The sequence below is a fragment of the Panulirus ornatus genome, chromosome 36 (genome assembly GCF_036320965.1).
Source record: "Panulirus ornatus isolate Po-2019 chromosome 36, ASM3632096v1, whole genome shotgun sequence".
Classification (NCBI taxonomy): Eukaryota; Metazoa; Arthropoda; class Malacostraca; order Decapoda; family Palinuridae; genus Panulirus; species Panulirus ornatus.
The window spans coordinates 13,006,439-13,023,840 of NC_092259.1; the positions used below are offsets into that span (position 1 = coordinate 13,006,439).

Here is a 17,402-nt window from a genome sequence, read left to right on the forward strand (position 1 = left end):
AGAAATTTACTTTTATCTTTTAGCTCACGGTGGCAAAAACTTCAGAGCGGCCAATGCAAGAATAGCTGTTATATGTTAGTGCAAAGCTATCTCCTTAGCTGTGGTTAGTGCAAAGCTATCTCCTTAGCTGTGGTTAGTGCAAAGCTATCTCCTTAGCTATGGTTAGTGCAAAGATCTTTCCTCAGCTTTGGTTAGTGCAAAGATCTCTCGATAGGTTTGCTTAGTTCATAGATCTCTCCTTAGCTTTAGTGATGCATAGGTCTCTTCTTAGCTTTGGTTAGTGCTTACGTCTCACCACTCTAGCTTTCTCATCAGTTTTCGTTAGATAAAGGAAGCAGGGAAGGCAAAATTCATGAACTGGTTGTGTTTATGTTAGATGACCCTGAGGGTAGGGAGAGGGAGAGTCACAGCAGCAACAACAGCGTCTCGGTGAGTACAGTGGGTGTTCTCCCGTACACCGTCACGTAATACCAGTGTTAATCGTGAGGCCATGAAGCCACTGAGGCAAGCAGCGGCACGTTACCACCGCCGCCATACACCGCCTATTTCTCCCCGTCAGCACACGGTGACGTTGACTTAAGCTGCCCCCGCAACACGCTGTATCTCAGCCGTCTCCACAACACACACGGTCCCCAAACACTCAGCCATACCAGCAACGCGGACCTCAGCCGCCCCCGTAACACGCGATGACTCTGACATTCAGTTGCCCCCGCAACACAGCTCTTTAGCTCTTGAGACGTTTTGTCATTGCCCGCAACCTGGTACCTAGAACTTACCTTACATGCGGTACACCATGGCTGCAGCCCGCTAGCTCGTAATATTTTCATCACCCAGCCGCTCCCACTTGCCCTAACAGCATGAGCGTCCTGCAACACTCGCCTGCTCCCCACAGCACGACTCACAGGTCATCAAAAGTTAGCGACGCTCGAGAATCAGTTTCTTTTGGACGTGCCAACAGGTCATGTCTCAGACGCTTAGCTGGCCTGAAACACATGGTCTCGGCTCGTCGCTGCCTCACAGCTTTCAGTTTAGCCTCATCGCAACACACGGTTCAGACAGCATTTCCCTGTGGTACATAACCCAGACTGGGGTTCGCCACAACCGTTTGCCAGACTCAGCTACTCGGCAACACCCGGTATTTCACTTCCCGGTCTCTGTACCACACCTCGCCGAGCTGCCACCGCATCGCACCCTGATTCAAACACCCACCTCCTGTGTTATAACTTCACTGTTTATATTGCCTGTATATTCGCTTTAATATTTTTGTACTGTGGCTCGAGTTGACCCAGGAAAATCATTATTATTATAATTATGTTAGGCTTTTACAAAGCTTTTGAGGAGCAGGGTCCCCAACCTTAGACACACGCTGCACTGAAATGAGACGGTCGTTGTAATACAGAGGTCACCTCTTTGACGCTCTGACCCCTTGAGCACGACGGCACGACCCTCGCCAGTTGAGGTCATTGCCCGGGACGTCATACCTATGGGTCGTAGCGTCGCACTCAAGGTGGGTGAGGGAGAGGGGCGTTGGTGTGGAGGGGTCAGCCATGCGGTGTACAGTCTTGTTAATATGCCAATCTGCAAGCTAGAATTAGTTTCACTATGGAGGTTAGACACAGCTGGACCCCAGGAGCACCTCATAGCATCACGGGGGGACACCAGGAGTTAACCTAGATTTTAGTGAGTTAGAGAGGGAGGGAGTGAACACCAGGCCAGCACTAGCCTGACACATGGCCAGCACTGCTGATACCCCCTGGCCAACACTGCCCCTCACCACGAGTGCATTAGTAAGTCGTGACACTACGAAAGAGAAACCTACACTCGTGTTAGTTCGTGCCTACATATTATGTGCCTCAGACTTGAGCTATTGGGGTTAGAGTGTCATGTGCGACGATGGGTCGTTTCGTCCGTCTGTGAGTACACACACACACACACACACACACACACACACACACACACACAAGGACGGTGTACTGGGTGTGCGTTGCAGTACCTTAGGGATTCCTTGAGTTCTTATTATACGTGTCGAGTTCGACGTCATAGCTGGCTGCCTTGGGAGCCCTGAAGACGTAGCAATAGATGAGGGAGGCCAGCAGACCGCCCAGCACCGGGCCCGCCCAGTACACCTAGAAGAGAAGGTTTAGTCATCTGTTCCACTACGCCTGGTGCACCCCACCGTCACCCCACAGCTGGGGGTGGGGAAGGTGTACCCGGTACATTACACCATATACCACCACCACGCTACACCACACATTTATCACCTTACACCACACCCAGGGTGTATTACACCTCCCATTTATCACCGTACACCACACTCAGGGTGTATCTGACGCACTCCACGCCCCGGGTGTAGATATTGTATGGTTGGTTACAACGATGTTTACCTACCTGGTGACCACACCTAAAGTGTTGAAGACACTCCCTACACCCACAAACACCAGCAGCACAGGACACAACAGAAGCCACACACACACACACGACACATGGGAAACATCACAGGTGTTGAATGCCTCGTATTGAGAATTTTGATGCTTCACGCTAACCTCATGTATTAAGTTTGCGATACCCCTATTTTTGACCTGACCCTTAAAAGTCAGGTCAAAGGTCGTGCTGTCATGCCCTCAGGTCATGTCGTCGTTCTTAAGGGACGGGGATAGAATTTAACGGTAGTTATCATGATCGAGGCTGCGTGACGTGATCCATATATTGTTATAATAATTACCTTACAGATGTTTTTCTAAGATTGATGCGAATATTATTGGGAAGCATAATGCGTTATGGGTGTATGAATGAGGCTTACGAGACTTGCTATACAGGCTACATGTAAACAGTGAGGGTGTATTTTACACTCAGATACACTTGACTTGTGGTCCGTCCTCCTGTAACACCCCCTCCACCACCCCCCACCCCCTCCCACACACACACACAATACATCGTGGTGTCTTCCCCACTACACCCAGACTAAACACGACACCCAGACGTACACACGAAACCCCGATGACACTTCAGCAACAGCAGAGAACACGGGAAGTTACACACAGTACAGAGTGATGGTACACGCCCACACAACACACACATTCCAGGCAGTAAACCTTCAGCAGCAAGTTTCCACAACACGTGAACAGGGACCGTACACCCCTGGGGAACACTAGCACGACACACACAAACTACACACGCGTTGCAGCTTGGCGGTACACGTCCGCAGCACTTGACTAAACCTTGCGTTGCTGCCCTCAACACTCATGAACCGCGTTGCCCAACAAAGCTCACCCACTATAACAAGAGACACTGGCGCCTGATACAGCCCTGGTCATCATTAACATATCTTTAACGGCGGGAGGACGTAAACAGGTTTTACCAGACTGACTAATGACCCCACAAGGCATCATCTCTGAGCTTTCTCTCTCTCTTACGTCTCTGGAATCTGCAATGAATCCAGGTTCGAATGGGTTTACGTTCTTGTGAAGACGCTGAACGTGCGCGTTTTTGACATCCTCGCATGGCGGGATGAATCATTCGTGTCACACTGTGCCTGAAGCTGGGTAACATTCGCCTGCTGTTTGTGAGTGGAGTCCGAGGTGGTGGAACAGAGCGACAGAAGAAAGCCAGTAGCTCGTGTGTTCAGTCGAGGAAACATGTAAACTGATGGTTTACGCTACATGCCAACCTCACCGGCCCCAGCCTCGTGGAGACAGAGGGGTCGTCGGTACACGGAATACCTCATAGGTGAGGTTTGTGTATAATAATGATTTATAAACTCGGTGCTGTCTCTAAGCTAATCAGGCAGCGATATAGGTGATTTTGAGGATGAGGTTAAAGCTGGTGCAGGACGCGGCTTGGACGAGACGATCAGAGAACACTACAGTCACAGGACAAAGAAAGAAAGCCAACGGGGAGTCAAGTGTGCCACTAGACTCCTCTGTCTTCTACTACTACTACTGCTGCTACTACTATTACTTCTGCTGCAGCTGCTACTACTACTACCACTACTACAACTACTGCTTCTACTACTACTACTACTACTAACAACAACAATTGAACAAGAGTTGCTTAGGGGCTATTATCACAACTTGAAGTAGGATTGCTGGGAATCAAGTGCAGGGATTGTATTAAAAGCTGGTGGAAAGCTGTGGTCTTAACGTAGGGTTTGGTGTTTTTGGGGGCTGGAGTTAGGACACTGTGGACTGGTGTTAGGAACGTTTAGGTCTGAGACAAGGGCCCTGGTGCATCGGTTTTAGGATCTTGGTCTCCAGTTGTTGCTTATGGATTAGGGATTTCTTGATGATGGGTTAAGGATGGCGAGCAGTGTCCTGTGAACCGTGAGAAGGGTAGAGGCTGAAGGGAGGGTGACTGGGAGGCACAGAAAGGCGAGGGAGACAAGGGCGAAGCAAGGGTTGAAGGGAGGCACCGAAGGACAAGGGAGAACACACAGGTATTCACACAAGGTAACTTACCCAGTGGTTCTCCCATAGGCCAGTGACGACAGCCGGGCCGAAGGTACGTGCTGGATTCATGGAGGCTCCAGTGATGGGCACCTGGAGGAAAAACGCCTGCGTAAACACCAAGAATTAAGGAGACATACTACTCAGTCTTGTGTTTCTCAAGTTTATGTGAAATGTTGATTAATGAGGAACATGGCGTGCTAGTGGTAGAATGTAATTGAGTCTCGCAAATATGGACTTCTCTGTTTATAAACGAATTAAGGATGTCAAATAGATAATGAATGGAGTGTCATGGAAGTCAGGTATTATTAGCCTGTTTGAATGCAGTAATAGAAACTGGTTTGCGTGTTGTGTGTGGTAGTACGTTACGTGTTTGGTAGGTTTACTGAATGTTGAAAAACAACTTTACATCGGAGAGAGTAAAGTGCACCTGCGTTGATGTTGCTTTAACCCCAGAGCACGACGGTACGACCTTTGGGTACGATGGCTTGGCATTTGACCTGATCCGTCGTGCTCAGAGGTCGTACCGTCGTGCTCGGAGGTCGTACCGTCGTGCTCGGAGGTCGTACCGTCGTGCACGAGGTTGGAATCGTCGTGCTAAAAGGATCAGGTGACTTAAAGGGGAATATATACGTACAGTGAGCGAATATCTTGAGTGTGGTAATAAGAAATGTTGTGGTATCTGGGGGTGATTTAGGGGGTACCAACACGGGGGAGGGGTTAACTCACGGCTGTGAGGTGGCAGGCGGTGATGGAGAGGCCGATGGCCAGGGGCGCCGACCCCTTGACGTCGGTGCGGCGGTCATCGCAAGCCCCGAAGACGGTGAGGACCAGCACGAAGGTTATGATGAGTTCGATGCCCAGCGCCTGGCCCACGTTGACGCCGGGAGCCAGCGAGGTCATGCCCAGGCTGCCCTGGCTCCGCTCCGGCGTCACCCCCTGCAACACAAGTAACACACCTCAGTACCTTCTTGCTGGTGTTGCCATACTTACAAAGCAAGGCTCAGTACCGTGGCATTAATGGTGTAGTGAAATGTTTCCACACACAAGTAGCGTCACTCAAGGAGGACCATTAAATGTACAATGAATCGCCGTCATTATGTTTAGCACTACTGTGTATCGCGCGGGAATACAATACGTAACCAGTTAAAACAGACAGATCAACATGTAGACGATAAGATCTAACTGGACATTATTTGTCGCGTGAGACATTACATTGTCAGACTTACCGTTGAGCAGGAGTTTGCCGCTGAGGGATTATGAGCTTCGGTCGCTGGCCGATTCTCTTACAGAAAAATGCATGAGCTCTGAGCAGTTATTTAAGTGTAACTGAACCGTCGGAAATATATAAGTCAAGGAAATAATAGTCTGTATTTTTTCTTGACTATGTGTTACGAAGAGTTCCATTACGTCATCTGGTCGAGGTCTGACCCACAATATTATATCACCTTCCGTCTGCTGTGGCACAAATAGTGACAACGAAGTGCAAGGGATGGGAAAATCTACCTCAGTCTAAGTTTTTGAATAATATCTTTGTCTCCTGTCTCATGATTCTTAAGGGTGTTTAATGCATGAAACACATTGCACTGGTTCCACTCCTAACATAATTGTTTGTTTCGTGTGCTCGTTTTCCCACAAAACAGTCAAGTCATGAAAGTTTTTATGATATAAAACAATGCTACTGATTTTTTGTAATCCGGCGCTGAAGAGGCTGGTATTTTTATCACGTAATTCAAGAATTTGCTTACAGTTCATCTCACCGGAAGTTATTTACGAGCCAGCGTGTCATGTGTTGAAAATTATCATAAAACTATTAATAGCGTAAAAAAAAAAAAAAAAAGGCATCTTGGAACCTCTTTGAATGGCTGAATCGTTAATCCATTTTGATTTCGTAGTCTCCGTTTTTTTTTTTTTTTTGTGATGTTGCCAGAGGCGGAGTAGCCTAGTCACCATAATATATACAGAGGCGGAGTAGCCTAGTAAAATGGCCGATAAAAAGGAATATGCAATGTGCCGTTGTCTGTTGTCTATATTCGGATTATTTCATTTTGTCTTCCGGACGAAACCTTGTGGTCAGAATGCATGCGGTTCATTGTGTATTTGGAATCCCGCTGTGAGCAAGGTGGGTTTTGTTGGGTTCTGGGATCAGATCAGAGATATTCCTCAAAACAAAGTGTAAGAATTGTGGTGTTATTTTCCAAGTGCGGACTCGCCTTTGTCAATACCTATAGCGTTGCATCAACCGCTAGTATAGAAGTTAATTCTCTTATGAGCAATATGCTGGTGTCTGTTACAGTATTAAGAGAAAAATGATGAAGATTGAGCGAGATGCAAGTCATGGATCTGGAGCGCTGTGGTTCAGCCACCGCCCGCGGCGGCGATCGTCTTATATATTTAGAAACAAGTGGGACGCCAGGTATATAAACACGTTCAGGCCGGCAGCCATGTTTGGACGCTGTGTTCACCATATAGACGGACGAACAAGAAAGCGTTATGATCATTATCGTAAGATTCTTGCACTAATGAAAAGAACGACTCGGTATTTCGCACATTGTACCGTTCACTTACTAGCCATCGTTAGGTAAAGCAGTCAGCATTGACGCTCGTAAAGGAGGGCAGTGAATTCTAAGATCTGCACATCGATGTAGACCCTCGCTCAGCCGTGGGGTAGTAGTAGTAGTAGTAGTTGTGACGTGGGAGCTGCTCTTCAGTCGAATATGTTGGGTTACTTTCTCTTCCTTGCCCCTGGATGGTATCAAGGACGAAGTCTATGATATACGAAAGTTGATATACCTGTAAAAGGATACTAGTACGTGGGCCTGTCTTTCCAGATCAGTGCTACGCTTGCAGGCGCATATTAGCGGCACATTATAACTTGGATTTACTCGCGTGCAAGTGGTTTTTTTGAAAGTAATATTAGTATCAAGTTTCATGTATGTCATGGTTACTGTAGTCTTTCATGTTCTAGTTTCTTGAGCTGAGGTTTTATTATTATTATTATTATTTATTATTATTATTATTATTATTATTATTATTATTATTATTATTATTATTATTATTATTTAGTAGTAGTAGTAGTAGTAGTGATTGTCGTTTTTTCTTTAAATGTCACGATGAATGATATAACTAAATATTGGTTTTCTCGAAAATGGAAAGCGTTTTCCTTGTGTATTGAGGCATTTCCTTCATCACTTGATATGCAGAGTGACCCCCTTTTTAAAGACTGCACACCAGTGTTTTGCAAGGCTCACATAAAGTATCCATCATTTCCCCTTCATTGTGGAACTGACATAAACATGTGTATCGGTAAGAGAAGTGTGTGTAGGTCATGCAACTGCAAAATATGCATGAAGGTAACAATACAGTTACCACATTCTTATTTTCCGCCTCAGCCCTGGGGTCCAGAACCCATTTACAGCCTCATTATGGTGAGATAATAATCTGTGGCTTCGTCTTGCATGCTCCTTCATCAGAGCAGATTGACAGTCGTATGTGAATGAGGTTAAGAAATATTGAATTACTGGAATAGAATTAGCGTTTGGGAGCAATCGTGTTATTTTAAAGACTTTGGCGAATGATGGTCGGTATGGTTAAGCTAGTGAGAAAACTGTTGTCCACAGAAAACGACATCAAAGTCATGGGTAACTATACTCGGCTTCTTCTCTAGTGTAAAGGTTTATGAAAGCTGTTATATCATTAATGATATAAATAATCGACTTCAGATAATTCTTTTTACCAAACAACTATTCAGAAGTATCATATATTTAATGCATCATATAAGCACAAGTTTAGAGGGAAAATTTAGAGTCCATAAAAAGTATGTAAAAGAAAGAGTACAGGTCAGTAGAATGTGGTGGAAAAAAAAATACTAAAATAAGACCTGCCTGTATTGCTTATGATTACTCCAAAGATTATGCTTGCGGACACACACAGACGTTTGAGTTTGAGGGCGCCACTGGTGGATGGCTTCACTGTGGAAAGTGAGTTCCCCAGCTTGTTGACACGGGTCGTGATGAGGTGCTCGTTATGTGTGCGGATGGAGAAGAGGGAAGGAAGGAAGGAGAGTCTCGTGTGTATAACTTAGGCCTTGAGATGCTTTATTTCATCGTTAGTTTGGGAGTTGGGAGGTGCCAGACCAGGGGGAAGTGACTGTGTCTTCATCATGCACAGTACAGGGAACATTATGTGCACACAGAGGGTAAACAATTGTGTTTTTAATGTATATTTTTCTTTTTGAGTATATGATGATGCACATGAGGATTGCGCTTCCCTCCGTCTCTTTATATATATATATATATATATATATATATATATATATATATATATATATATATATATATATATATATATATATATATATATAACTATATGCTATAGTTTAAGGAAAGTAGAAGGATAATAGAAGATTCTAACAGTTTTAAGGAAATATGTTTTTGCCATTTGAAAAAGAACAAGCCTTTGGTGTGAGTATAAAGACTTGGGGAAACAAAAATAGTTGCGTAACTCAGCGTTGTAGAGAAAGACATCGATATATCACAGCAGCCATGAGTTGTGCGTAGCCGGTGGCGCTGACTGGTTATCACCTGGTCTTGTTAATGGCGGGGCACCACACCGGCAGCCAGGTTTGAGGAGGGGGAACCAGGTTACCACGTGAGGAAAGTGGGTCAGGGTTTTGGAGTCTGAATGAGGGATTTCGAACGTTTGGTATTGCATTAGGCTAAACCCCCTCCTGTACGTAAGTGTTGGTTGCAAGAGCCTCCGGAGATATGTGAACACGTCCTTCATTATTGGAATGAGTTTATGAGAATATGATCCTCGTCATCCCATGAACGCAGCAAAATTTGCAGTACACTGTTTACTTTTTTGTTTGTGCTAAGACTAGAAACCCTATCGTTGGAAACACAGCAAGAGAAACCCAGCGCCTCGCCTCGTGGGTACCAGATTTGCGACGATTTTGAATGAAGAAAAGAGAGGATTTGCGCCTGCGATACGCCAGGACCATTGCCTGAAGAATGAGAGAGGCTGATGCAAAGGAACTCGTGGAAGAGGTAGTGTGGAGGGTGTTGGAGGGGGTGATATCACGGATGGTGTGGTGTGTCATCTCTCGCATTCCTCTGGTATACGCTCGATCAAGACAGAAGCATCGCCCTAGGAAACCCAGCAACCTTCCCAGCAAGATCATGGAAAGGAACTCTATAAGTAAGTCCAGTTATCTTCGTCAGGGATCCATCCCTGGCGTTCAGATGGAGCGGGAGGAAGCGAAGGTGTGGCGAGGAACGTCATCAGACGAGCCAATTGTCGGTGAAATTGAGCAGTTACAGCTTGAAGGATTGTACGTGGGAAAAAAAATCCAGATTACCGACGGTCTGGAACGAGTCCCGGAAGATTGGTCGTGACGGTCTGGAACGCGGCTAAAATGGTTGCTGACTTTTGCTCCAGATCGACTGGAATGGAACCCGGGAGGAGTTCATCCCCGGTGCCAGCTGTGTGGCAGGGTTGTAGACGATGATTGTGTGGAGGATGAACTTCACTGTGTGGAGGAGTGTGTGTGTGTGTATAGCTTGAAGTCAGGAAAGGGTTCAGTTTCAAGATTTTAACAACGTACATGAAACATGTGTGGGTGTGTGGTTGTGGGTTAGTCGGGCTAGCGAAGCGAGACGGTTCAAAGTGTGGGTGGGAGCTGTTCTGTCCCCTCTGGCCGTGGGACGTGCACCTGGGAAGGCCTCGCGAGAATGAGCGCCATCCAAGGAAACGCGATCAGGCTTTCCCCTTAAGTGGGCAGGTAACTGGCCGAGCAGCGTACACGTCATGCCTCCCGTGTCATCTCCTGATGGTATGTAATCACATTACCCGACGCGATTTAGCTCTCTAGTCTCGCCCTTTTGCGTCAGGCGGAGGGTAATTGTTACGTCCACATTTGGGTTACACAGGCGGGAGAGTACGGCACACAGTGTGGCGGTGGCAGTGCCTAAAGGAAGAGTAATGTGATGGTGGGTTTATGTTGGTACTGTTGAAGGAGGGTTTGAGGTACCTAGGTGTCTCTCTCATACTCTTGAGTTAAGAGGGTCAGGGACCCAGGTTCGACTTGCAAGCTGGGTACATGTGTTGTGTCCTCCGTGGCTGTATGCATTACACATGTATGCTTTGTATACGCACCATTGTTTGTATGTATCTGTGTGTTGAACCAGTTAGATTCCGCCTGCCAGTACGTTACACACACACACACACACACACACACACACACACACACACACACACACACTCACACAAACACACACACAATACATCTCACTACACCTGCAGAGCATCACTCCCCTGCCCTGGCTGCCCATCATATGAGCACATTCCATCCCGTCTTCCCCCTGTCGCAAAGGCCGCACCAGAGTGCCCTCACCTCCTTCAGGAAGGTCAGAGGGGACTGAGCAGGCCCTTGAGTCGGTACCTCAGTGCCTCCTCTCAACCCTCGACCTTGAACCAGAGCGCCACAGCTCCGCCCCGCGTCGTGATAAGAGGCTATATAATTATTCTTGTCTGTATTTCATATCTTTCCGGGGTCTTGAGAGCTGTTGGTGGTACTCCGGCGAAGTGAGGTGCTCAGCGTGAGTGGCGCAGTGTGAGTGGTCTCCGCTGGGGCCTTGGTGCACGTCCTTGACAAGGACACCAACCACTGATAATGATTTTGTGGTTCCCGGAGAGTATATTTAATGTCCTGTGGGGGTGTTTGGTGTGTGTGTTTTACGTGCGTGTACTCCAGTGTGTACCTCGCGTTGGTGTAGCACACCTCATCCTCTCCTGTTGGTGTGACCTGGTTGATGAGGAGGGGCGTACGTGTGGCCAGACACAGGCGTGATCCCTGGTCAACAACACCGGTCCTTATCATTTACTTTCATGCATATTCAGTGCCTCATTTGGGCTCCGGGATCCTCACCATCGTGTCTCATTACGTTTGCCAGACCTGAGGGACTGGCATTCTCAGACACCGCAGGGCATGTCCTCAGGTCCTGGCCGCCATGGAGCATGTCCTGGCTCCTGGAGATGGGGGAGTGAGGCTGGGTGGGGGAGGAAGGAGGGCGTATGTAATGTATAGTAAGGAAACGGGAGGAGAAACGTCCTGGTGCGAGGTTTGGCTTGAGTTTCACAACAGACTGTTGCGTAGCCCGGGTATCTCGAGATGTGCACGAGAAAGTCGAAGGTAATTACGTTCGTTGAAAGTATTGGTTGAGTGTTACCGTCAACTCCTCCCAGTGTGTTTCCCAGCCTCTTGCGCTACTCTCTCTCTCTCTACTCCCAGTCATCACCCCCTTCTGTCACCCTCAACGTTCTACCCAACAGCCGCTGGCCACCGTTCTCTCCAACCAGATCATCACCCCATCTTCTATCCCGTCCCCAAACTACAAATTCGTTTCAGCCTCTTCAGTCACTCTACTCTGCGTTACCCTACCATTGAAGCATTACACTCTCCTTATCACTCAGACTTTCCGACCACCCCACCTGCCAGTCATCACCCCACCTTACAGTCATCGCCCCACCTTCCAGTCATCACCCCACCCTCTGATCATCACTCAACCTTCCAGTCATCACTCAACCTTCCAGTCATCACTCCACCCTCTGATCATCACCCCACCTTCCAGTCATCACCCCACCTTCCAGTCATCACCCCACCTTCCAGTCATCACCCAAACCTCCAGTCATCACCCCACCATCCTCCAGTCATCACCCAAACCTCCAATCATCACCCCACCATCCTCCAGTCGTCACCCCACCCTCCACCAGTCATCCTTGGAGGCTGTCAGGCAGAGTGGCCCGTGGCAGCTGGTGGGGCCGTTTACTGGCGTGTTGCACGTGGCAGGGGAGGTGGTCCACTGGTAATTACCCACTAGGTAAACAGCTGTTATGGAATGGGGGAAACCTTAAGGGATGGTACTAATCATTATGTGCATAAATTACTTTCCAGGGATCGTTAATGACTTTCGAGCCACCATTGATGACTTTCCAGCCACCATTGAGTGGTTCAGACGCCACACAGCTGCAGTGTCTGGGGTGGTTTAATGAGAGGGTATTGGAAGTTTTCGAAGATGGTCGTTTTTGATTACATGAAATGGTTGTGTGGAATGGGGTGACCACAGGTCATGGTTGTGTGGAATGGGGTGACCACAGGTCATGGTTGTGTGGAATGGGGTCACCACAGGTCATGGTTGTGTGGAATGGAGTCATTACAGATCAGAGTTGTGTGGAACTGGGTCATCGCAGGTCATGGTTGTGTGGAATGGGGTCACCACAGGTCATGGTTGTGTGGAATGGGGTCACCACAGGTCATGGTTGTGTGGAATGGGGTCACCACAGGTCATGGTTGTGTGGAATGGGGTCACCACAGGTCATGGTTGTGTGGAATGGGGTCACCACAGGTCATGGTTGTGTGGAATGGGGTCACCACAGGTCATGGTTGTGTGGAATGGGGTCACCACAGGTCATGGTTGTGTGGAATGGGGTCACCACAGGTCATGGTTGTGTGGAATGGGGTCACCACAGGTCATGGTTGTGTGGAATGGGGTCACCACAGGTCATGGTTGTGTGGAATGGGGTCACCACAGGTCATGGTTGTGTGGAATGGGGTCACCACAGGTCATGGTTGTGTGGAATGGGGTCACCACAGGTCATGGTTGTGTGGAATGGGGTCACCACAGGTCATGGTTGTGTGGAATGGGGTCACCACAGGTCATGGTTGTGTGGAATGGGGTCACCACAGGTCATGGTTGTGTGGAATGGGGTCACCACAGGTCATGGTTGTGTGGAATGGGGTCACCACAGGTCATGGTTGTGTGGAATGGGGTCACCACAGGTCATGGTTGTGTGGAATGGGGTCACCACAGGTCATGGTTGTGTGGAATGGGGTCACCACAGGTCATGGTTGTGTGGAATGGGGTCACCACAGGTCATGGTTGTGTGGAATGGGGTCACCACAGGTCATGGTTGTGTGGAATGGGGTCACCACAGGTCATGGTTGTGTGGAATGGGGTCACCACAGGTCATGGTTGTGTGGAATGGGGTCACCACAGGTCATGGTTGTGTGGAATGGGGTCACCACAGGTCATGGTTGTGTGGAATGGGGTCACCACAGGTCATGGTTGTGTGGAATGGGGTCACCACAGGTCATGGTTGTGTGGAATGGGGTCACCACAGGTCATGGTTGTGTGGAATGGGGTCACCACAGGTCATGGTTGTGTGGAATGGGGTCACCACAGGTCATGGTTGTGTGGAATGGGGTCACCACAGGTCATGGTTGTGTGGAATGGGGTCACCACAGGTCATGGTTGTGTGGAATGGGGTCACCACAGGTCATGGTTGTGTGGAATGGGGTCACCACAGGTCATGGTTGTGTGGAATGGGGTCACCACAGGTCATGGTTGTGTGGAATGGGGTCACCACAGGTCATGGTTGTGTGGAATGGGGTCACCACAGGTCATGGTTGTGTGGAATGGGGTCACCACAGGTCATGGTTGTGTGGAATGGGGTCACCACAGGTCATGGTTGTGTGGAATGGGGTCACCACAGGTCATGGTTGTGTGGAATGGGGTCACCACAGGTCATGGTTGTGTGGAATGGGGTCACCACAGGTCATGGTTGTGTGGAATGGGGTCACCACAGGTCATGGTTGTGTGGAATGGGGTCACCACAGGTCATGGTTGTGTGGAATGGGGTCACCACAGGTCATGGTTGTGTGGAATGGGGTCACCACAGGTCATGGTTGTGTGGAATGGGGTCACCACAGGTCATGGTTGTGTGGAATGGGGTCACCACAGGTCATGGTTGTGTGGAATGGGGTCACCACAGGTCATGGTTGTGTGGAATGGGGTCACCACAGGTCATGGTTGTGTGGAATGGGGTCACCACAGGTCATGGTTGTGTGGAATGGGGTCACCACAGGTCATGGTTGTGTGGAATGGGGTCACCACAGGTCATGGTTGTGTGGAATGGGGTCACCACAGGTCATGGTTGTGTGGAATGGGGTCACCACAGGTCATGGTTGTGTGGAATGGGGTCACCACAGGTCATGGTTGTGTGGAATGGGGTCACCACAGGTCATGGTTGTGTGGAATGGGGTCACCACAGGTCATGGTTGTGTGGAATGGGGTCACCACAGGTCATGGTTGTGTGGAATGGGGTCACCACAGGTCATGGTTGTGTGGAATGGGGTCACCACAGGTCATGGTTGTGTGGAATGGGGTCACCACAGGTCATGGTTGTGTGGAATGGGGTCACCACAGGTCATGGTTGTGTGGAATGGGGTCACCACAGGTCATGGTTGTGTGGAATGGGGTCACCACAGGTCATGGTTGTGTGGAATGGGGTCACCACAGGTCATGGTTGTGTGGAATGGGGTCACCACAGGTCATGGTTGTGTGGAATGGGGTCACCACAGGTCATGGTTGTGTGGAATGGGGTCACCACAGGTCATGGTTGTGTGGAATGGGGTCACCACAGGTCATGGTTGTGTGGAATGGGGTCACCACAGGTCATGGTTGTGTGGAATGGGGTCACCACAGGTCATGGTTGTGTGGAATGGGGTCACCACAGGTCATGGTTGTGTGGAATGGGGTCACCACAGGTCATGGTTGTGTGGAATGGGGTCACCACAGGTCATGGTTGTGTGGAATGGGGTCACCACAGGTCATGGTTGTGTGGAATGGGGTCACCACAGGTCATGGTTGTGTGGAATGGGGTCACCACAGGTCATGGTTGTGTGGAATGGGGTCACCACAGGTCATGGTTGTGTGGAATGGGGTCACCACAGGTCATGGTTGTGTGGAATGGGGTCACCACAGGTCATGGTTGTGTGGAATGGGGTCACCACAGGTCATGGTTGTGTGGAATGGGGTCACCACAGGTCATGGTTGTGTGGAATGGGGTCACCACAGGTCATGGTTGTGTGGAATGGGGTCACCACAGGTCATGGTTGTGTGGAATGGGGTCACCACAGGTCATGGTTGTGTGGAATGGGGTCACCACAGGTCATGGTTGTGTGGAATGGGGTCACCACAGGTCATGGTTGTGTGGAATGGGGTCACCACAGGTCATGGTTGTGTGGAATGGGGTCACCACAGGTCATGGTTGTGTGGAATGGGGTCACCACAGGTCATGGTTGTGTGGAATGGGGTCACCACAGGTCATGGTTGTGTGGAATGGGGTCACCACAGGTCATGGTTGTGTGGAATGGGGTCACCACAGGTCATGGTTGTGTGGAATGGGGTCACCACAGGTCATGGTTGTGTGGAATGGGGTCACCACAGGTCATGGTTGTGTGGAATGGGGTCACCACAGGTCATGGTTGTGTGGAATGGGGTCACCACAGGTCATGGTTGTGTGGAATGGGGTCACCACAGGTCATGGTTGTGTGGAATGGGGTCACCACAGGTCATGGTTGTGTGGAATGGGGTCACCACAGGTCATGGTTGTGTGGAATGGGGTCACCACAGGTCATGGTTGTGTGGAATGGGGTCACCACAGGTCATGGTTGTGTGGAATGGGGTCACCACAGGTCATGGTTGTGTGGAATGGGGTCACCACAGGTCATGGTTGTGTGGAATGGGGTCACCACAGGTCATGGTTGTGTGGAATGGGGTCACCACAGGTCATGGTTGTGTGGAATGGGGTCACCACAGGTCATGGTTGTGTGGAATGGGGTCACCACAGGTCATGGTTGTGTGGAATGGGGTCACCACAGGTCATGGTTGTGTGGAATGGGGTCACCACAGGTCATGGTTGTGTGGAATGGGGTCACCACAGGTCATGGTTGTGTGGAATGGGGTCACCACAGGTCATGGTTGTGTGGAATGGGGTCACCACAGGTCATGGTTGTGTGGAATGGGGTCACCACAGGTCATGGTTGTGTGGAATGGGGTCACCACAGGTCATGGTTGTGTGGAATGGGGTCACCACAGGTCATGGTTGTGTGGAATGGGGTCACCACAGGTCATGGTTGTGTGGAATGGGGTCACCACAGGTCATGGTTGTGTGGAATGGGGTCACCACAGGTCATGGTTGTGTGGAATGGGGTCACCACAGGTCATGGTTGTGTGGAATGGGGTCACCACAGGTCATGGTTGTGTGGAATGGGGTCACCACAGGTCATGGTTGTGTGGAATGGGGTCACCACAGGTCATGGTTGTGTGGAATGGGGTCACCACAGGTCATGGTTGTGTGGAATGGGGTCACCACAGGTCATGGTTGTGTGGAATGGGGTCACCACAGGTCATGGTTGTGTGGAATGGGGTCACCACAGGTCATGGTTGTGTGGAATGGGGTCACCACAGGTCATGGTTGTGTGGAATGGGGTCACCACAGGTCATGGTTGTGTGGAATGGGGTCACCACAGGTCATGGTTGTGTGGAATGGGGTCACCACAGGTCATGGTTGTGTGGAATGGGGTCACCACAGGTCATGGTTGTGTGGAATGGGGTCACCACAGGTCATGGTTGTGTGGAATGGGGTCACCACAGGTCATGGTTGTGTGGAATGGGGTCACCACAGGTCATGGTTGTGTGGAATGGGGTCACCACAGGTCATGGTTGTGTGGAATGGGGTCACCACAGGTCATGGTTGTGTGGAATGGGGTCACCACAGGTCATGGTTGTGTGGAATGGGGTCACCACAGGTCATGGTTGTGTGGAATGGGGTCACCACAGGTCATGGTTGTGTGGAATGGGGTCACCACAGGTCATGGTTGTGTGGAATGGGGTCACCACAGGTCATGGTTGTGTGGAATGGGGTCACCACAGGTCATGGTTGTGTGGAATGGGGTCACCACAGGTCATGGTTGTGTGGAATGGGGTCACCACAGGTCATGGTTGTGTGGAATGGGGTCACCACAGGTCATGGTTGTGTGGAATGGGGTCACCACAGGTCATGGTTGTGTGGAATGGGGTCACCACAGGTCATGGTTGTGTGGAATGGGGTCACCAC

The 17,402-nt window shown here is 49.5% G+C and overlaps 2 protein-coding genes across 8 annotated transcripts in view; one reads left to right on the forward strand and one right to left on the reverse strand.

Moving 5' to 3' along the window:
- The window catches only part of LOC139760366 (probable glutamate receptor), a 183,599-nt gene that overhangs the window by 116,281 nt on the left and 49,916 nt on the right, over nucleotides 1–17,402 (forward strand). The window lies entirely within an intron of this gene.
- Nucleotides 1–17,402, reverse strand: part of LOC139760427 (aquaporin AQPAe.a-like) — a 41,286-nt gene that overhangs the window by 2,291 nt on the left and 21,593 nt on the right. Inside the window, 3 exon segments of the mRNA XM_071683665.1 lie at nucleotides 1,989–2,126; nucleotides 4,455–4,535; nucleotides 5,172–5,401. Of these exon segments, the coding sequence (XP_071539766.1) occupies nucleotides 1,989–2,126; nucleotides 4,455–4,535; nucleotides 5,172–5,401 (449 nt within the window).